Source organism: Pseudorca crassidens, chromosome 1, assembly GCF_039906515.1.
Source record: "Pseudorca crassidens isolate mPseCra1 chromosome 1, mPseCra1.hap1, whole genome shotgun sequence".
Taxonomy (NCBI): Eukaryota; Metazoa; Chordata; class Mammalia; order Artiodactyla; family Delphinidae; genus Pseudorca; species Pseudorca crassidens.
The window spans coordinates 139,034,919-139,056,536 of NC_090296.1; the positions used below are offsets into that span (position 1 = coordinate 139,034,919).

Below are 21,618 nucleotides of genomic sequence, written 5' to 3' on the forward strand. Positions count from 1 at the left end.
GTAACTCTACCGTGACAGACTTGTTCTAGAAAATGAAGGCACTTTGAAATAAATCAAAGGGGTGTTTTGCGGCGCCAGCCTCACCTTGACTTACCTCAATGTTCCGTCCTGGAGTCTGCAGTCCTTGTTGGCTGGGCCTGCTCTGTAGGGTCCACGTGGGCCACGGGGCCATCTCCCCACTGCCTGGTTGTCAGCCAGGCAGTAATATTCTGTTACTTCCCCAAGGACTGACTGCTGACAACTAGTGCTAGATCAGTTTTAGGGAAACCTCTTTAATACTTGAACATGTTGTCATGGCTGGAGTATTTGGGGTTTTCTTGACACACGTCTTGGAACCCCTTGGGAATCCCATTTCCCACCCCAAGTTCTAGGGGGAGGTGGGATGGCTGAGGAAGTGGCAAGGAAGACGGAGAGAGGCCACAAAAGACCTTCAGTGTCCTTGCTGGGTGGCTCTGTTGGGCTTTGGCTACAGCCAACTGGGGTGATTCTAAACACATGGGATGACCTGGGGTTGGAGAGCTCAATGCACTGTATGTGGAAACTGGTCCCACCACCTGGACCACTAAGGATGGAAATGAAACTCCTACCCTCATCATGAAGCCCAAAGGTGACAAAAACATTGCTTCTAGACAGTAACCATGGAAACCTCTCATTGCTACGGATGGCCCACCACCAGAACAGCTCCTTGTTCTATGGCATAGAGTGCCCCCCTCTCTCCTCCCCTCCTTCCACTTCACTACATTGCCCCAGGCCAGGGCTCCGGTCCCCAGGAAGAGCTATAACTCGGTTCTCCAAGGTTCACCCTGATTTTGGTGGGTGCCAAGGCAAAGAGCCCTGGAGAGGAGAAAACGAAAGGATGGAGATAAAGATGGGAAAAGATGATGACATCCGGCAGTGCTGGTGAGAGACAGGCAGGCTGGGGCAGACTGTCAGTGTCATTGGGGATGCTATTAAGGGCATTCATGAGGCAGCATGCATGTCTGGAGTCCCATCTGACTGGCATCATTCATTCCTGTTCCTGTTCCATTCATTCTGGAAGGGGAGCCTTAATTAGGCATGAAGAGATTTATCAAAAGCAGCCCCTTGGAGCTGGTAGTCTCTTTGCCATCTGGACGGATGGTTTCTACCTTGTGACAACAGCAGTGGGAATGATTTATGAGGTCCCACAGCTCCACCCCCTGGGCCTGGTAAAACCTGAATGGCTTTTGTTCTCTCCAAAAAAGAGCGAGATTTTGCCTGTGCTGATGGGCTCATGAGCGGGGCTTCACAGTAAGGTTTGCCCGACTCTGTGAAGTTGATGCCCAGACCCGTGGCAGCCAGGACCTTGCCTAGGGTCAGTTTTCAATTTACAGTGACTCAACTGCAAGGATGAAAAGAAAAAGCCCTGGAGTGGGGACCAGAAGACCTGGATGCAAATTCTTTTGGTGAGCTATGTGGCTTCATGTGTTTTTTGCCTCAGTCTTATGACTTATACAATGGGGATAATGATTTCTGCATCTTCCTAACTCACATGATTCTTTGGAAGTTCCTGTGACACTATAAGACACAAAATGACTTTCTTAATTATACAACCCTTGATAGGCATTGAGGATTTAATCCAACAAACATTTATTGAGCAATTGCTGTGTGCTATGCACCACCCCTCGTGCTGTGATGGACATGGATGAATACAACACAGTCCCTGCCCTTGGCGAGCTTACAGTCTAAGAATGGTCATAAGACAAGTGCACAATAACTATAATACAAGGCAGAATATGGTAAGTGCCATGAGAAAGGTACAAATAAAGTGCTACGGTGGTTCAGCGGAGGGAGAGATCCCAGTGGTTGGTAGATCGGGAGGGGGCTTCATGAAAGATGTGGTTTCTGCATGGGCCTTGAAAGAACCAGGAGAGAGTGTTTCAGGGGATGAGAACAGCAAGACCAAAGGCACAGAGACAGGAAAACCGGGCACCCCTTCCAGGAATGATAGCTACTCTAGATGGACTGGTACAAGGTGTAAAGGAAGGATGGGGCTTTACTGGATGGTCTGTAATGTCAGGACGAAGACTTGCACATTATTTTAAAAGTTGTGAATGGCTGGAGATAAAAAAAAAAAACTCTATGAATGTCTAGGATGGACTGGAGAACATGAAAGTGTGCCCAGAGGAAATCTGGGAGAGGAGACTGCTGCTGAAATTGAGAGACCAGAAGACAAGGATAGTGCAAGAGTAACAAGGGAATGCATGGAGAAGACATGAAGATGACTTTAGGGTCTCAGAATTGGGTGGTTGAGAGGATCATGGGTCTTCTAACAGTCAAAGGAGAGACTGTAGAGGAAGGGGAGGCAGAGATGATACACTTGGCTTCAGAGATGTTGAGTTTCTGGCGCTGCCGGAGCAGATGGGGTGAATGGCCAACGAGCCGTGTGCAATCGAGCCTGGAGCTCAGGGGAGGCGCTAGGCTGCAGGAAGTATCGGATGCCTCCGAAGGAAGGCGGGAGGTTGCTGATGAGTGTGCAGGGATGTGACGAAAGGGGGCCGAGGAGAGGACACCAAGGTGGGGAAGATCTCAGTGTGGGGTAAGAAGGAGAGAGGGAAATCATGGTCGGATCTACCTCAGCTACTTTTTAGATGAAGGTAAGGGTGTCAATAAATAAATCATAAATACATAAATAAATAAATACATAAATAAACAACAAAGGGGCATCGGCAAAGGAGAAGAGTCACGAGAACGCGGCTTCCTGGGCACCAAGGGGACAGGGAACGTCCAGGAGGCATCAGTGTAGGGCCAAGCAGTGCAAAAAGCTTGGTGATGAGAAAGGGCTTTTGACGTGGCAGCTGAGTCTCTGGTCCCAGGAGCATGGGGGCCACGAGGGGGTCGAGAGGAAAGGCGGTGCCAGCACCAGAAAGCCCCCCACCCCCAGGTCTGGTGGTGAAGGGACGAGCCACAGCAGCCACGACGGGTGGAATGAGTGCCCGTTGGTGGAAAGAGAGGACAGAGGCAGCAGGGTGGCTGAGGACCGGTGAGAGGATGAATGTCATTTCCCCAGAAGTGGGAGGAAGGAAGTGAAAGGGGAGGGGAGAGATCAAGAGATTTTGAGGAGAGACTGCATTTCAGATGATTCCACCTCTTCACCGAAGGAGGAGGCTGACGGTAGGGGTCATTTGGGGGTTTGAGGCAAATGGAGAAGATCTGAGGGGCTTCAGGGTGGGTGATGATGGGGTGACTGGGGATTGACTGATGGTCAAAAGGAGATTGGCTGACGGAGCACCTGCTCCCGGAGGCCTGTGGCCACTGTTATTACAAGGCAGCAGATCAGGGTACCGGGTACCAGGTACAGGCCGGGACTCCATGGGGCTGCCCCAGACTAGCTGGGTTGCATCAGAGGCTACAGTGGAACCTCGGGCAAATTGAGCTCTAAATAGGAGAAAAGGACAGGCTGCCTCCTGATCATGGTGCCCAGATGGAGAGGGCAAGGGGGGAAGGGAAGCCGAGGTCTCTGGAACTCACGCCATCACAGGGCCAAAGTGTTTTGGCAGTACAGGACCTGCGGGTTGGGAATGGTGATGTGCGGATTGCCCTGGGTCCCCAGCCCTCTCTGGAGAGAACCCGGAGGCAGGTTTTAAGAGTTCCTTCCCTTTCCACTCCATCAATTTCAGTTTAAGGACCCAAGACCGAGAAGAGACAGAAAGAAAACCGTGTTTTCCAAAGAGCTCTGGCCCCTTTACTCCCCTGCAGGTGGGCACTGGCAGGTATGTGGAGTGTAGGGCCAACTCCAAGACCTGACATCGAGTTCCTCTCTGCACTCACCACTGGAAACTTCTGGAACCCAAGGCCTTAGCTAACCCACTGAGGCCCCACTGGCAATTTTGCCTGTTCCCCAGGGCACTGCGAGCTTCAACAATGAAATGTCTTCCAAGGTCTCTGAGAGGCTCAAGAAGAAAGGCCCTGGAGAAGTGTAAAATGTGATACTAATTATTTCCACTTCTTGTGAGAAGTCCAAACCACTCTGTCCCCATAGAGTCTGTTAGGGCTGCTGCTTTTTTAAATATTAATTTTCTAATGCAAATCCCAAATCTCAGACTTCAAGCGTCAACAAGAAGAACAAGGGAAGAAACACAGAGACATCGTATCGTGATCTCGGTCTGGAGCTGGAGCGTCTGCATGCAGGGTTAATAGGTTCTGAGCATCCTTCCACTGTCTCCACTGGCTTCCCGTCAGGCATTAATTTAGAGCAAATGTCCTGCTTGAATTGCCATTGATTAATTATGTCGTCTCATATGCTTGGGAGCGGATCTTGATCCCTGTTCTTAACCCCCTTCACCTTCAATATAATGTTTTTTGACTTATCTTTCAAATATATTTGAAAACACCGTTATTTATCAGGCAAGGGAATGAATCTATCAAATCAAGCTGGCTAATGCTTGTCTACATGTGACGTGTCATTCCAGCCCCTAAATTATCGGCATCAAGCCCAGGTTTCCCTGGGGAGAGTATGTCCAGTATTTGGATTCTACATTTGGCTTTGGGTTTTGCAAAAAAGTCTTAACTCTTAATCTTAATAGGGGGGAAAAGGATTTTGCCAAATTCTAAAATCACTGCCTCTGTGAAAAGAAGGAGGTGGGGATGGACATTGCAACCTCTCCCCACAGAGCTGAAAACCTCAGTGTTGGAGCTCAGTGCCGGCAAGTGCCGGCAGGTGTGACGATCAGGGTAGGAAAGTGACAAGAAAGTGACATTGACACAGCAGTCTGGCTGCAGAGACACCCCCCGCCCCCCCCACCCCCACCGGAGTGCAGGATGCAGAAAGCAAACACAGTGGCTGTAGAGAAATGGAGCTCGATGCTTAACATTCTTCCACACTCTGGGGCCTCACACTCTGGGGCTCCCGAGGCACCCGGGAAGGCAATCACCTATATTTTAAAGGGATGACATTTATCTTTGCGGTGCCCTTTCAAGCTTTTGCGGCGGCTTCCCTGGAGGCAGAAGGGAAGAGCACAGTCCTTTCTGTGACATTCTAACAGAGCAGGAAGGAGGCTAACCCTGAGGATGAAAGCCCAGGGTCCCTTCCTCCTTGACAACTCAAGTGGCTTTAAAGAACAGCCACCACATTTTGGACACTCTTTTGCCTTATTCGGGGCTGGAGTGCTGACTCTTAGTAGGAAGCTGCGATTTTTCGAAAACACGATTTGGAACACCCTAGCAATTTAGTGTCATCTGCCTGCTCGGTCCCAGGTTCTTGGGGGTTCTTGCAAAGCCAGAATAGGACCTGTCCACTGTCTTCTCCAGCCTTCTCTCCAGAGCTATGGAGGCTGGTCTGGGACAGGTGGGTCAACTGTGGTTCGTCCTGTGGGCAGTTCAACTCTAAGTTCATGGAACCGAGTCCTCAGCTCTGACGTGGCCTCTGCTCCTTTTGGTGACCTTGTGCTCCTTGGCTGGGCTGAATGTTCCAACCTCCCTCTTCCTGGGAACAGCACCATTTTAGACTTGGGTCAAGTTGTCCCCTCTGGTCTTGGCTCACCCAGAATCCACATTTCTCAGAGGCTCGGGGCAGCGGCCAACAAGTGGTTCTCCAATCATCCGTGAGCCCAAAGACCCCTCCAACTTGGGAGGCAGTGTGTCATCCAGTCATGGGACTGACATCTCTTCCTGTCCAGTCCTTCTGCCCCCAAAGATGCTCTGAGTCTCAATCTGATCCAGGTGGGTTCTCCACACCTTCTTCCTGTGGCTTATCTGCCTAATGCTAGATGAACACCACACAGTTATAAATACTCAGGTCAATATATATATGCAGGTATAGATATATATATTCTGGTCACTGTTTTACACTTGAACAAAGAAAACCACTAGCCTGCTTGTTCTAGAGTTTGTGCCACCCCGACTCCCATCTGCCTGTGGTGTAGCTGGCAGGAAATGTGAGCCACTGAGTCCCACGGGGCGCTCACCTTACGTGGCCCCGTCGCACTGGCCGACAGTCAGTTTCAAAGCCCCCTGCTCGTGCAGGCTCTTCAGGGCCTTGAACTCCAAGGGCATGGTATGGGGACCGGCCTGGGAAGTGTAGCCGTACTTGAGGCTGTCGTAATAGTGGTACTTGACGGGGTTCTGGTTCTGATCTAGTGGAAAGGGCCAGAAGCCATAGAGGTAGATCTGGTTGCAGAAACGTGTGGCCAGGGTGTACATCAAGAGGCCCGTGGTGGGTCTTTTGATGTGAACTTTGTTAGTCAGCCAGTATCTGGGGAAAAAAAAAAAAAGAAAGTGAAACAAAGAAACAAAAAAGAAACCTGAGTTTGCGAATTATCCTTTCCAGGAAGGGGAAGATTTTGTCCTGGGCCACAGCCTGCCACCTGCTGAGGACATGAGGTTCAGAGATGAAAGGGGCTTGCCCAGGTTCACCTGGGTAGAAAGGGCAGGACCTTGACTTGAGCTCAGGCTGGTTGAAACCTAAAGCAGGGGCTGCAAACTTTCTCTGTAAAGGGCCAGGTGGCAACAATGGCTGGCTTTGCGGCCATACTCCTGGCCTCTGCCATTGTAGCCCGAGAGCGCCACGGACAACACACACGGGTGTGGCTGCACCATAGTTTACCGACCCTGATAAAGGGCCGCCTCTTGCATGGTGCCCACTGCCTATTGCCACACCTGACTTTGGCAGGGGTTGACCTCCTTGCCTCCTAAGCATCATCAGATTTCTTTCCCATCCCTGCCCACAGGCCCCACACCCCGCCCCCTTCCGCCTCTGATGCAGGCTGCCCATCTCTGAGCATATGTGGCTTCCCTGGAGGGCAGAGGGAGCAGCAAACAGCGGCCTTCCCTGTGAGGCTGGGTCCTGCAAAGGACTCTGTCGGAAGTATGAGAGGAAACACGGGGCGGAGGCAGGGCGGGGAGAGCAGAGCTTTAGGCTGAGGGCTTCCTGTGTTGAGTGAGGTGCTGAGCTACCTTTGTACATAGAGGGCCTTGGTTTACCTTAATCGAGAAAGAAGTGAGGAAGAAACCATCTTCATTTCACAGGCTAAGCAACAGAGGTTGAGAGGTGGTTTCAGTGACAGTTCTGTCTACAACTACCAGTGTGCCTTTGAGCAAGTTGCTTCTCCCTGCTGGACCCACTTTTTCACATTTATGCAACTATGGGGCACAGACCAAGGGATGGCCAAGACAGCCTCCAAGTTCCACCACAATCCAGAAGTGTCTTCAGAACTGGGAAAATAGACACTCTCCTTGCCATCATTTTTGTTTTCCATCATGGTTTTTCTCCTGCTTGGATTTAGAACCCACTGGGATGTGTGGTCCAACCTCTTTATTTCTAGTAAAACCTTCCACTTACCCAATGCTGAATCCTTTTAGATGTAATGCATATGCCTTGGTGGAAAGCCGTACTTCCCTATCACAAAGTCCTTACTACTGTGTCTCCACCAGACAGTGTCCGTGCTTTTCTGTACTCAAACACACTCTGTGGGCCCCCATCCCACGAGCTCCCATTTGCCACTGTGAGAAACACCCACCCCCCATCGGAAGCACAGGCCAACGACGTTCCCCGTGGCGCCTAGGCACAGTGATGCCCAAGACTATAAAGTCACACGTGTCAGTGAAATTCATGCCAGAAGGTAAAACGACGCTGCACAGAACGCTTACATGTTGCTGAAAGTTACAACTGTTTTACACTATTAACAGTGCTTCTAGCTCAAAGTTTGGGGGCAGCTTCTCTAGAAGCCCAAGTACACCCTTTTGCAAGAGGTTCCTTCTGCAGCTCCAAAATAGGGACCCCCAAACATTTCAGAGACTCAAGTTTAAATCCTTTAGCTTTTGGGGGAGACATTAGCCTTTGTATCAGACAAGGTTATAGATTCCTAATAACCCATATAATTTCAGTAAATCATATACTATTGGATATAATAAAACTTATTTCAAGGCTCCCTCCCACCCCATCCTGTCTGTCAGGCCAGGGTGGTCTGAATTTCCCCCCTAACATTGATGATGGAGTCTGTGGTCCCCAACGGCCGGAATCAGAGTGAACATGATTCTTCTGGGCTCTGCAGGCGGCCCTCTTTCACAACGGCTGCTGTTTCATAAGCCTGTCAGTTGAAGGCCCCTTTCTCTGTACCCTCTCCTTTTTCATCTTGTCTGAGCCAAGAAACTTCCCTGCAGCTGAATTTTCCAACCTGGAATCAGACAGAGAGGCAGAGGCAGAGGCCTGAAGAATGGCTCTAGTAACTGCAAACACAATACAAAAAATAATAGGAAAAGAGTTGGCGGACATACCACAGAACTTCATCATTTCTGTCCTGCATGGTTGAGAAGTTTCATCCCAGCTGATATGTAGCTGGCTCAGGGTAGGAAAGTGACAAGCCATGGTGCTGGCTCAGGGGGTTGCTTGATGCTGAGACTGGGGCTTATTAGATAGGGAGCCCTTCCTTAGACTACCTCAATACTCTATACGCTCAGTGGGGCTGAGCTGAGCTTGGGAGGACCCTGGGGGTTGAAGGCAGGAAGAGTGCATGGAGGAGAAGAATTCAGAAGAGCAGCAGCTGACACCTCGGCTTAACTACATCTAATAGTGGGGAGCTCACCCCCTCTTGAGCTACTCCATTGCACTTTCAGCTTTAACTTAATGGTTCTCAACCTAGGCTGCCCCTGCCTGGAGCTTTAAGACGACCCATCCTGGGTCCCACATCCAGGTGCAGCCTGGACGCTGAGATTTTTAAAACCTCCCCCAGTAATTCAAATGTACAGTCAAGGCTAAGAAGCCCTGCTCTAACTGGCAGGTGGTTCTGCCAGAAGAACCTAAGAACGAGACTTATTTAGAGAAAAGAGGGGGAAAGTAAGCATAAGGGATAGTCATCGAGTTTTAAAGACAGTTGGGCCTGGAGAACTCATCTAGCTCAGCGGTCTGGCAGGGAATATAGCTGAGCGAGCTGGGAGTTGGGACATGTGTGTAAGGAAAACTGACACTGGCCTCTGTGTTGCCAAGGCAATAGGGAGTGGGGGGGACTGTGGCATCTAAAGGGGTAGCTGGTTTTATTGTTGTCTTGTATGGCCATGTCAAATTTTCTGATTTTTTCAAAGGTATCAGAAATCTGGATTTTAACACAAATTCTCCAAATTTTTAAATGTTGGCAACTACTTAAAAATTTTTTTTTTTTTAATCCGGTGAGTCCCTATTGGGTGAGTTAACAGACCATATCTATGGGTAATCCACGGTTCTCCTGGATTGAACTTGTCCTCGTCTTTCAATTTACAGAGGAAAAAGTGAGAATCCAGGGTGACTTGCCTGAGAAGAGGCAAACCTCTCACACAGCTGGTCAGATAGAGCTTGGATAAAATGCAGCCTCCCCACTCCTTGTTCTTGGTCTTTTTTCACTCCATAGTGATTCTGGGGGGTGGGGGCTTTGCTGGGGTTGGGGATGAGCTGGCTGCAGCTGCTGTTGACACTATCCAGGGACACATGAGCCACGGGCTGTGTCCCCTCATGAGAGCATCTCAAAGACTGTTCACTCCCTGAGAAATTCAAGCCCTAACAACGGCCACATGACAGATTAGGGATTTGCGGTTTGTTTATTTTCTGATTGTAAGGGCTTAGCAGGGTAAGGCTTTCAGAAATAAATTTCTTTTCAAGCCATTGATGCTCTACCCAGAGAGAGGCAGGGAAGAATTGAATCAGTGGGGAAACGTCCAAGTAGCTCATAGGTGGGTCTGAGTTTACCCAGACAAGTGCAGTGCCCTCCCCGTAGATGTGCCTCTCCCCTACATGTCCTCTTGGTGAACTCTCTTTTTTTTTTCCCCTCAAACTGAGCACGTGAATCACGTCTTCCTGGAAATGGTCCCTTTGTTCCACTCTCAGCTCAAACTGAATTAGTCATTGCCCCCTTATTATTATGAGTTTTGTTTCCATGGATCCTATCGTGCGTATCAACCCGAGCTGATCCTTCATTACTGTATGGGTTGGACTCCCACTTGAAACTGTACTGTGATCTCCCCAAGGGCAGAGGCCATGCCTTACACTCCTTTGTGGGGTCATCAGAGGCACCTGGCTCAGTGTGTGGTGCAGCCAAGGCACTATGGCAGAGACAGCATCGTTCAACCAGTCCTCCATGGGCTTGCCTATATCTCTCAGCATCCCTTGTAAATGAGCTGGGGTCACATGACCAGTTCTGGCCAATAGACTGCAATAGGAAATGGTCCCTGCTGGACCAACTGTTCCCCGAGAGCTTACTCCTGCCTTGGAGAACCTCAGTGCCTCCTGGAAAGATGATGTCAGCCTAAGATGAAAGAAGCCTAAATCCTAGAATCACTGGTTGGAAGACAGCTCCAACCAACCTACATCACACTTTGCGAGGATGAGAAATAAACTCCTGTTGTGCTAAATCACAAGGGTTTCAGGGATTGTTATTGTAACATAAACTAGAATTGATTATCCTGGCTTCCATGGCGCTCGGCAACTTCGGACTTAAATGGAATTGAAAAATGGGAAGAAGTAGAAAAGGAGAGAGGGGGAAGCTAGCAGTGCATGCAGCTTTGTGACTCTGGCCAGCTAAGACAGGAATAGAAACACCCAGCCTCTCAGATCTGCTGCCCAGAATTGCTCACTGGGAAAGGTGTTAACAGCAAAAGAGGCTCCGGAATGAATTGAGAGCTCAGTGGCAGGGAGGGACCCTCTCATTTCCGATTCTGCCTCTGTGGGTAAACAAGAGCTCCTGAGTGAGGTCTGACAGGGACACGGGGACGCCGTTTAATGAGCAGCTTGTTCTAGAAGCTGACAGTTATGCGGGAACAAATCACTCTCCATTTCCTTTATCGGTCCTCAGTCTCCCTGGCCAATTTAGAGACTGTGTGCATGGCCGACTTGTAGATGATTTCTTTCCTTGAGATAACAGCTGGGTGTTAAAACACAAACTAATTAATTTTGCCTTCCTAAACGAGGTTAGCTGGGTGCATCCACGATGCTGTATTGACAATGCGCCTTTAATATCCCAGTCTGGAGGCTTTAATTAGAAGGCGAAGTAATCTCCAAAAAGGCAGTAATTATTTTTCAAATTTGTTACCCCAATTGCCAAGACAATTAAGTGGCATATTTTATGAGCATGGACGGCAATAAATGAAGATTGCCAAAATCATCACCAAAGCACACTTGTCCTTCTCCCTGGATTCCTGTGCTTGGTATGTGGCAAGCATGGTGGCTGCCACAGTTGGAAAAAGTGACCAAAGGGGCTTTCTCTAAGAAGCTGAAAGCACTTTGTGGGATATAGCTCATATCATCCTTAAGGAACAGGAATGCCTCACAGGTGGTCATCGAGGGATACTTGGTGATGCTTTGCACAGGATCATCAGCAAAGCCAGAAACAGGGCTCTCAGACTCCTGTTCTCTCGTCATCTACATCACCAGCCCGGTCTCTGGTCCAGGGGCCTCAAAGCCCATTGCCGTCTTTCCTTGGGAGCACCTTAGAGCTCTGGTGTCTTGGGGGGCATCTCGGGATGTAGCTTCCCAGCTTTGTGGAACTGGAGATCGGGGGGCTTGTTTCAGAATTTGGGGCTGGTGTGCAGAGCTGGTTAAGCCCTGGGGATGCTTGAGGCTGATTCCTGGTCCCCAGGCCTCCATGCTTACCCAAGCCAGTGCTCTCATTCAAGTAAGCCAGGCTAGCCTCAAGTATTACCATGCCACCAAAAGCTCCCCCATGACTCCTGGGGTCCACAGGGTAACATCCAGCAGCCTCAGCCCAACTTGTGAAGCCCTTGAGATTTGGGCCTGAAATCCCTCCCACCACCTGGCATGCACAGCCACACTGCCACCAGGAACTTCTGGTTTCTTCCAGGACACCCCCACCTCCTACTTCTACTGGCTGGCAACTCCTTCTCAGCTTCCCTGAAGGAAGCCTTCTAGGACCTGCCTGGATGGTTTTGTGTACTGTATGTTGTTCTTTTCCTATCCTAGCGCTGATCATGCTATGCTGTAATGATTTCTTCACTTGTCTTCCTCCTCCCCTACAATTTAAACTTCTATGAGCGAGTGGGTTGACTTTTTGCTTCCACGTAACCCCAGATCCGAGCATAGCTCACCCATAGAGTGGGTGCTTCACAGATCTCTGTTTAATGAAGCAGTGAGTAAAGATTAGCAAGTAGGGGTTAATGTCTCCCTTCGGGGGCACTGGCAGGAGAGGTGGAAGGAGCCTGGCCTTACCCTAAACCCTTCTAGGCAGCCACTGGGTTCTCACATGTGAAACGTGGGCTAACAGCATCCTAGACGGTATGTTGCCAAAAGAAAGAAGGAAAAACCATGATGCCGGTTACTTAAGGCGTTCCTCCTGCTACACGTGGGGGTGGCCCCAGGGAGTCTAGAGACCGCAGCTCCCGCACAGGTATTGCTTCTGTCGCTAGAGGCCCTGCAGGGACCCAGCAAGACCATTTCTTGGGGGTTTAAACCTTCTGGCTAGATTCTGGAATCTAAACAGAGGCCACTACAAATAGAAAAAAAAGTTATATTTAACTTCATTCATAATTAAAGGAAAATTCAATTTCACACAATGAGATGCCATTTTTCACCGGATTGGCAGCGATAATAGTTGTTGATAACACATCATGTTGGGGAGGTTATGGGAAAACAGGTATTTCCAATGATCATAGGTGGGAGTGTAAATTGGTACATACCTCTGTGGTGGGCAATTTGGCAATCTCCATGAAAACTAACAATGCGTACAGCATATATCCATCTCTCTTTTTTAGCAATGGCACATCTAAAAAGCAAGACTACATATATACATATGTGTGTAGATGCCAGTCCAGGACAATTGCTGTAATACTGATCATACCAGCAGAAGACTGGAAAAGCTTGCGATGCCCACTGATGCCTTCTGCTAACAGAAATTGTGGTCCAGACACGGTGGAGTGTAAGGCAGCTGTGAAGGAGAATGAGGTGTTGCATGTCGATATGGAATAATTTCCGGAATTTAGCAAAGTGCAGTACTTAAAACATGCTCCCTTAGGTGTGAAAGGGGATATTTCTGGAAGGATACACATAGAAAAACCAGTCTAATAGGCTGCTTCTGTGGAGGAGGCCTCACTTTTCACTTGAAATCCTTCCATACTATTTGGCTTTTTCTTTTGACTATGTCCATTGCTATTTAAAAAAAAAATGGAGACAATCCATTAAAAATGACCAATGCCATCTGTGCTTTAACACCCCAGACCTTCCTCCCTTTCTGTAGGTAACACCACCATGCAATGCACTTCCACACTCCGTGTCCACTGCAGGAGACTGGGCCTCAACTCCTGTGACCAGCCCTGGAGACGTGTTCTGTGGACTCTGATAGGCATGTCTGGGAGGGACCCCCTCCAGCCTTAGCTGGTCTCTCCCCTGCCTCCCTGCACCCTGCTTCCTCTCTCACCCTGGACCTGCCCTCCGGCCTCAGGTTCTGCTCCCCTCTGACAGGCAGCAAGGCCTACTTTGCCGAGCCGCTGCTCCAGCCCTGGCAGTGGTGCCCGCTGGATCAGTGCCTTCCGAGGGCCTAGGCTCAGCACTCTTGATGCCTAATTAAGCATGAATTCACCAGCCTTCTGTGCCCTAGGCTTCTGGGCTGGGCGGCTGGCTACACAGGCCAGCCAGCGAGCTGCTTTCCTGCCCAAGGGCAGCCCTCTCTGTAGGTCCCAGCCTTCCCCATTGTGGTAACTGAATTAGAGCCATTCACTACCAGCTGCTGACCAGAGCTTCCCACTTCCTGCAGCCAAATTCAATTGCCTGGGTGTCCTTCTCCTCCATTGCTCACGCCCCTTGCCAACAGCCAGCCAGGGCACTGTGCCACCTTGAGGGCCGGCAGAGCCAGAAGCTCCTGGAAGCCAGGTTGGGTCAGGGGCAGTGAGTGTCGAAGGGCAGCCCTTCTGCTCAGTGTCTCTGCCTCACGCTGCCCACTTCCCTGTAATGTCCAGGACTGATAACTGCCACAGATGGCAGGAATCTTGAGAGTACATGGTGGGTAGAGATTCTCCTAGCACAGGTGTGTTGAATCAAAGGCTCTCTGTGCACGGGGCGGGGGTGGGGGTGGGGGGCGCGGGTACCATCTAGCCCAACTGTTAAAGGCTGAATTGCATCCCCTCGAAACTCATATGTTGAAGTCATAACTTCCAGTACTTCAGAATGTGACCTTTGGAGATAAGGGTCTTTACAGAGACAACCAAGTTAAAATGAGGCTACTAGAGTGAGTTCTAATCCAATATAACTGATGTCCTTAAATCTGGAGACAGACAGGGAGAATGATGAAGATGGCCATCTACGAGCCAAAGAGAGAGGCCTGGAAGAGATTGTTCCCTCAGAGGCCCCAGAAGGATTTCGAGCCTCCAGAACTGTAGGGCAATACATTTCTGTGCTTTAGGCCACCCAGCCTGTGGTACTTTGTTACAGCAGCCCTAGCAAACTAACACCCTAACTGTATAATACATATTTCCCTCTCCACAGCCCAGTAAGGGGCATCCCTTGCTGTCTGGACATCTCCAAGAATGCAGAATTCATCCGTTCCTAAGAGGCAACTATACGCATTTCAGATGATCTTTATTTGTTGGAATGTTCTTCCCAGTGTCCAGAGGAAACCAGACTTACTCTAGATCCTTTCCCGACCCTAGTTCATACCTGGAGACTCACAGCCCAAATCTGCGAGCCCTTCAAGGGCAGGAGCCTTGATTTATTGATTTTTGTGTTCCCCCAGCACAGGCCTGGAACCCTTGAGGTGCCTGTAAGTATTTGCTGAATAAGAAAGATTGCTCTCATACTCCTTGGAGACTTCTCTTCCCAAATCCTTTCAACTTTTGAATTTCTTTGCCACTGTGGCCCCTCTCCAGCCTGGTACCCAAAACGGAATGTGATTCTCCAACAATCCATCACTGACCTCCCTGACTCTCAAAGATGTTACCCATCCATCCATTGCTATGGATGTGTAATGCTAAGATCACATTATCCCTTTGAGCAACCACACATCTGCTGATGGTTGGTACTGTTTATCCCTCTTTACCTGTACAACTGTTTGGAACCCAAGTACAGAATCTTGCATTCATTCATATGAAATTTCTTCCTCTTAGATTGGCTCGTTGTTTCAGCCTGTCAAGAGAAATTTGGATTCAACTCTGAGGCCCCCAATATTGGGAATTCCCCAAAAGTCACATCACCTGTGAATTTGCTAAGCAGACAATTGATGCCTTCAAGTAAGTCACTGGTAAAAATGGGGACAGTTGGCAGGACAGGGTGCTGGTGGCCTGTTCTTAAAGATCTCCATGAAGTCAACATTAATCTAATCAATTAGCGTCTTTGGGGCATCAATGGTCAACAGACAGTGGTCAGTCTGTGTGTCAAGGATATGGGAAGGCGGGTGGCAGTGGGAAAAGCAGAGACTTTGAAGCCTCTACATGTGGATTCTAATCCCCCTCTTCCCATCTGAGTGATCTTGGGCAATCCTCTTCACATTCCTGAGCCTGTTTCCTTATGAGTAAACTGGGGATGGAAATAGTATCTATCTTATAAGGCTGTTCTGAGGTGTCCTGACCTTCCCGCTTGTGCTGCTTGGTGGGGAAGCTGCCCTGTGCTTGCGATAACGGTGCTGTGCAGGTGGAGTCTTGACACGCTGCTATCCACTGCGGTCTACTAACACCACATCTTCAGTGCAGCAGCTCTCAGCCCTCTGAGCTCATAGCACCCCCAAATCCAGAACTGGGTGGGTGTGAATTTCTGCTACATCTGGTGCATTGCATTAAAGCGAGACAATGTGGTTAAGTTCATGGTTGTGACTCTTACTGGCTGGGTGACCTCATACAAATCACCCAACTTGTCTGGTCATCAAGTTCCTCATTTGTAAGATGAAGACACTAGGGTGCTCAAAGTCAATTCCCACTTGACAGTCTGATCAACAAGCACAAGGATTCTAGTTTCCTCACACGTGTTATTTTCCACTGTTTTGATAATAGCCATTCTAGTGGGTGTGAAGTTGTAACGCATTGTTGTTTTGTCTTATATTTCCCTAGTGATCAGTGATGTTGAGCACCTTTTCATGTGCTTATTTGTCACTTGTATATCTACTTTGGAGAAATGTCTATTCAAGTCCTTTGGCCATTGTTGAATTGGGTTGTTTGATTTTTGTTGTTGTTGAGTTATAGGAGGTCTCTATATATTCTGGATATTAATCCCTTATTAGATAATATGATTTGCAAATATTTTCTCCTATTCTATGGGTAGCTTTTTAACTCTCTTGATATATTGTCTTTTTGGCACATGAAGAGTTTTAATTTTGATGAAGTCCATTTTAATCTATTTTGTTGTTTGCTGCTGTTGTTGTTACCTGTGTTTTTGGTGTCATACTTAAGAAACCATTGCCAAACCCAAGGTCATAAGGAGATTCCCTATGCTTTTCTATAAGAGTGAATTTCTTCTAAGTGAATTGTACACTTTAAAATGGTTTCAATTGGTTATACTATCAAAAAACCAAAATAATGAGTGTTGGTCAGGATGTGGATAAATTGAATAACAAGTGTTGGATGAATGTGGAGAAACTGGAACTCTTGTACACTGTTGGTAGATTGTAAAACGGTGCTGCCACTATGGAAAACAGTATGGAGGCTCCTTAAAAAATTAAAAATAGAGCTACGGTATGATCCAACAATTCCATTTCTGAGTGGATATCCAAAAGAATTGAAAGCAGGGTCTCAAAGAGCTATTCACAGACCCATGTTCATAGCAGCACTATTCACAAGAGTCAAGAGGTAAAAGCAAATGTCCATGGATGGATGAATGGATAAACAAATCATGGCATATACATACAATAGTATATTATTCAGCCTTCAAAAGGAAGGAGGTTCTGACACATGCTGCAACATGGATGAAACTTGAGGACATTACGTTAAGTGAAACAAGCCAGTCACAAATAAGCAAATACTATATTACTTTACTTATATGAGGCACCTAAAGTAGCCGAAATCATAGAAACAGAAGTAGAATGGTGGTTACCAGGGGTTGGATATACGAGGAAGAGGGGACTTGTGTTTAATCAGTACAGAGTTTTGGATTGGCATGAAGAAAAAGTTCTGGAGGTCTGTTTCACAACAATGTGAAAATACTTAACACTACTGGACTGCACAGTTGAAAATGGTTAAAATGGTAAATTTCATGTGGTGTATATTTTACCACAATAAAAAAGTGTTTATTCTGTCCCACCCCATAAATGGGGTGTTTGTTGGACAACAGATTTTTAATGAGGAAATAAGATTATTCTGCAAACTACAACGCATATTGGAACTTGGAGGTAAAGTTCAGGTGAATTTGACTTAGTCCATTGTTCTATAGACTCCTTAATTAAATGGAGCCTAAATACATTTCCCTCCCAGTGATTTCACCCTCTGGTCCTGCTTCTACCTCTTGAGTCTACAGGACAAGTCTAATCCCTTGGTTGGGGGTTGGTGGCAGCTGCCATGATCACAGTAGTTATGACTGATTGTCTGTCTCCCCTGTGTTGTCACAGGACACACATTCTGTCGTAGGTATTGCTCCCCAGTATAAATAGAGAAAGCAGGGCACAGGATACAAGCCACCTGGTCAAGGATATTATACAACCAAGGGAGTAACGGAGCTGGGATGTGAACCCAGGTGTCCCTACCTCCAAAGCTCATGTTCCTGATGCTAGGCCAGATTGCCTCTTAGCCAGATTCCTCCTCAGCCTTCTTCTCTATGACCCCTTGTTGTTTTCTCAGATGCCTTTGTTCTGCATCCCTCACCAGCTCATTCCTCCTCTTGCAGTAAACACCAGGTAGGTTCCCACCTGGTGGGAACAGAGGCAAGCCCTTCCTCTCAATACAGACATTGCCCACCTTCTCAGTGATGCCCTACTGGACCCAAACCCTATAGGGCCCAATGTCCGCACAGAGGGAGGGGGCCATTGTCAGATATCCATCCCAAGGCCCCTGAAGCCCTCATTCCTGCTCCCTCCCCTTGCTAAAAGGAGAACCCTTTCCCATCCATCTCTCCTGCAGTATTTCCTCCCGGGAGTTCCTGCAAAGGAAGATGTTGCAATCTCAGGATTAACAGCCCGTTTGTTTAAAGGGCTTATTACTGGTGCTTAATGCTATTTTGACAGGTGAAAGTGAGTCAATTATAGCTGGAAAGAGTTCTGGCTGCACAGTTTCTTCCAGGTGGTTGCCCATTCCCTAGCCAAGGGACTTTTTTTCTCTTTACCAAAGGGCACTTCGTCTCTTTCCCTCATATCCTCTGACCTCCAAACCACATAAAGACTTTCCTCCTTCCAGGAAGGAACAATGTTAAAGGCATGGAGCCTAAATCCATGAGATGCGGGCTGCTGCAGCAGCCCCCCTCCATGAGGGGGTGAAGTGAGTGCCAAAGGGAGGCTTGACAGGTCCACCTCCAGGATAAAGAATGCAGCCCTAGCGAGCCTGGGTCCATACAGATATCACTCTTCTCCATCAGCCACGAATGTGGCTGCCTCTCATTGAATGTCTCTCTAGGTCTTTCTTGAGGGCAATGGGTTTCTGTATTGATACCCATCCTAATTAGACCAGTGTTGGTCACAGGCTTGGGTGCCTCAGGTCGGGGGTCACCTTTATGAAGACAGCAACAGTTCTTTCTGGGTGGCTCAAAGGACTTCCTAGGGTCACACCAAGTTAGGCTAAGGCCCCAGTGAAGATCATTCCAATGTCCCCCAGAAATTGTCTTATGTCACCAGAGCAGGACTGTGAACTGCCAGGTGGTTGGATGGACCACTGGATGCAGGGCCAAGCTGGCAGTCAGGAGTGTCATGAGATGTATTTGTAACAGGTATCTCACAGTGAATATGCCCAAGAAAGAGCTCTCTTCCTCAACATGCCCAAACACACAGACTTCTTCCAGACTCTCCCATCACAGGGAATGGTGCCACTGTCCACACATCTGCTCCAGCTCTAACCCTGACAGTCATCCTGGATTTCTCTCTTTCTCTCACCCCTTGAGGTCCTTAAATAGAATCCATTAGCAAATCCTGCTGCCTCTACTCCAAACGTTCTAGCAAATCTGACCAAAGCATTGCATATCTACTACCACTGTCCCAGTCGAAGCCACAGTGATTCCCAACCTGGACTCTTGCAACCGCTTCCCAACAGATATTCCTGCTTTCCTTTTTGCCCCCCTGTGGTTCCTCCTCCACCCAGTGGCTGTCCAAGGATCATTCTCCACACTGCTCTCTGGGTGGGGGCAACAGATTGCTCAGAACTGGCACGCCACATGCCACACGTTTGCCAGCCAGCCTACTCCTCCAGGAAGGGAGGCTCAGAAAGGCCAGGTGACTTGCAGAGGTCAGACAACGAGTGAGTGGTGGAGCTGGGCTGCAAATGCACCTGGGAAAGGAAAACCGCCTCTCGAGCACCCCCCGCACCCCGTGGCTGCTCACCCGCGGACGGCGTGCAGCAGGCGCAGAGAGGGGTATGCAGTACGCACGTTGACACGGTGCTTCAGGATGAGCTCGTTGACCCACTCGACCCGCTCCTTGCCGCCCCTGGCCATGAAGGCGGGTATCCACAGGATGCTGCCGTTGAGGCTGTGCAGCCGCTGCAGCAGCTTCTCCCGCCACGTGGCGTTGACCAAGTCCTCGAAGGCCCGCTGGATGACAGAGGGGTTCATGGTCACCAGGTCTGTCTTGAGCCCCACGTCCCGGGCGTACTCCTGCACCGGGGCCAGGTTGCACCTGCCGGAGAAAAAGGCAGCGATGGTCCTTTTGGGGAAGCTGAGGCACTGCTGCTTATACTTAACTTTATCCATCCTTGATCTCTCCTTGCATCCTTCTCATCCCCAAACAAAGACGTAGGGCATCCTCCTGAATTCACCAGGCCCTCCTGTCATCCCTGTTCTTTCTTCTCCTGACACACATATTGGCTGGGCCCTTAGCACATACATAGAACCTTGCTGGGCCCCGGGGTTGTACAATGCCTGCCTGTAAGTCAGCCCTCAGCCCACAAGTTGACCATGCTATAGGCAGGTGTGACCTGGTCACATTAGGTGACAGAGTGAGGGCTCTGAAGACACACTCCTGGGTTCAGAATTCAGCTCCGATATTTTCTACCTGTGTGATTCTAGGTAACCTGATCAACCTCTCTGTGCTTTCTGAGAGCTTCCTCCTGGCTAAGGAAGCGCCACAACAGTTTTTTTTAGCTATGACGGAGATCACAACAGCATCCCCTCCCAGGGATTAAGGCAGTCCCTAGACACCCAGTACTTAGAACGTTGCTGGGCCACAGTGAGAGCTCAGTACATGTTAACTGTTATCATCATCCTCACGGGGAGGAGCATCGGGTGGGCTTCCTGAGGTGGTGACCATCACGGGAAGTCTGGAAGGATGGCAGAGCAGAAGCCCGTCTGTGGATAAGGGACCTCAGGAGAGTGTTTCTCCAGCTTGCAAGAGCAGAAGAATCATCTCAGGCAGTGGTTAAAAATACAGAACCCTGGGCTTCCCTGGTGGTGCAGTGGTTGAGAGTCCGCCTGCCGATGCAGGGGGCACGGGTTCGTGCCCCGGTCCGGGAAGATCCCACATGCCGCGGAGTGGCTGGGACCGTGAGCCATGGCCGCTGAGCCTGCACGTCCGGAGCCTGTGCTCCGCAACGGGAGAGGCCACAACAGTGGGAGAGGTCCGCATACCGCAAAAAAAAAAAAAATGACCAAAAAACCAGAATCCCCAGGTCCCTCACCTAGAGGTCCAGATTCAGCAGGTGAGCTGAGGAATTGATATTTAGTCTTATAACCAGGCAGTTTAGGAAACATCACGCTATAGCATTTCAGGCCCAATAAATGTATCACGGGGGCCTAGGGGTATGAAGCAGTGTGGGTGTTTAGGGGAAGGCAGGTGATTTGCTCTGATGGGGGCATATTGTGTAGAGGAGATGGGGTGAGAGAGGCAAGCAAGGTGAGATAGCAAAGGGTCTGTGTGTCAGGGATGCTGCCACCTGGCAGCCAGTGGGGGTCTGTACACAGTGGCACCGTGTGACTTTTGTCCTGAAAGACCACACAAGTCGGCCCCATAGACAGGCAGATCTGTGAGAACCATAGAGTAAAGGTCAAAGTACAGCCACACATTGTTCTAAGTGGCTCTCGCCGTGGTGTTTCAGGTCCCTCTTTTCCAAGTGCGTGTGGACCGTTGCGGACGTGAGTCCTGGGAGAGGCAGAGCATGCTGTGGCCGTGCCTCTCAAAGTGCGGTCCACTCATCGGCACAAGGGTATTTGAAATGCAGAGTCTCGGGCCCCACCCCAGACCTGATGACTCTGCATCTTGATAAGCTCAGGTGATTCATACGCTCGTTATGTTTGGAGACACTGGGCTAGAGCCTAACGGAAGGACTTCAGAGACCGCCAGCCGAACCGCCCAGGTTACAGATGATGAAACTGAGGCCCAGAAAGGGGCGTGACACACTCCAAGTCACGTGACAAATGGGCAGCAGAGCCAAGACTGGACTCCAGACATCATACCACTCATCTTGCTGTGCAAGTGTCAAAAAAAACAAAACAAAGCAAAACAAAAAACTGTTGGTTAGAACCTGCTGTGGCCTCTGGAAATCCTGGGGCCAGGCTGGGTGGAGCACTGAAAACTCAATATGGAAACCAGGTCAGGAAGGCCGCCTTCAACGCTGCCAGGCTCCCCAGGAGGTGAT

At 49.2% G+C, this 21,618-nt stretch overlaps 1 protein-coding gene across 1 annotated transcript in view; it reads right to left on the bottom strand.

Moving 5' to 3' along the window:
• Nucleotides 1–4,780: 4,780 nt before the first annotated feature.
• ST8SIA2 (ST8 alpha-N-acetyl-neuraminide alpha-2,8-sialyltransferase 2) overlaps nt 4,781–21,618 on the bottom strand; it is a 59,810-nt gene continuing 42,972 nt past the window's right edge. Inside the window, exons 5-6 of the mRNA XM_067696974.1 lie at nt 19,371–19,664; nt 4,781–6,211 (exon numbers count right to left, since the gene is read on the bottom strand). Coding sequence (XP_067553075.1) covers nt 5,926–6,211; nt 19,371–19,664 — 580 coding nt within the window. The 3' untranslated portion in view covers nt 4,781–5,925. The remainder of the gene's footprint in view (nt 6,212–19,370; nt 19,665–21,618) is intronic.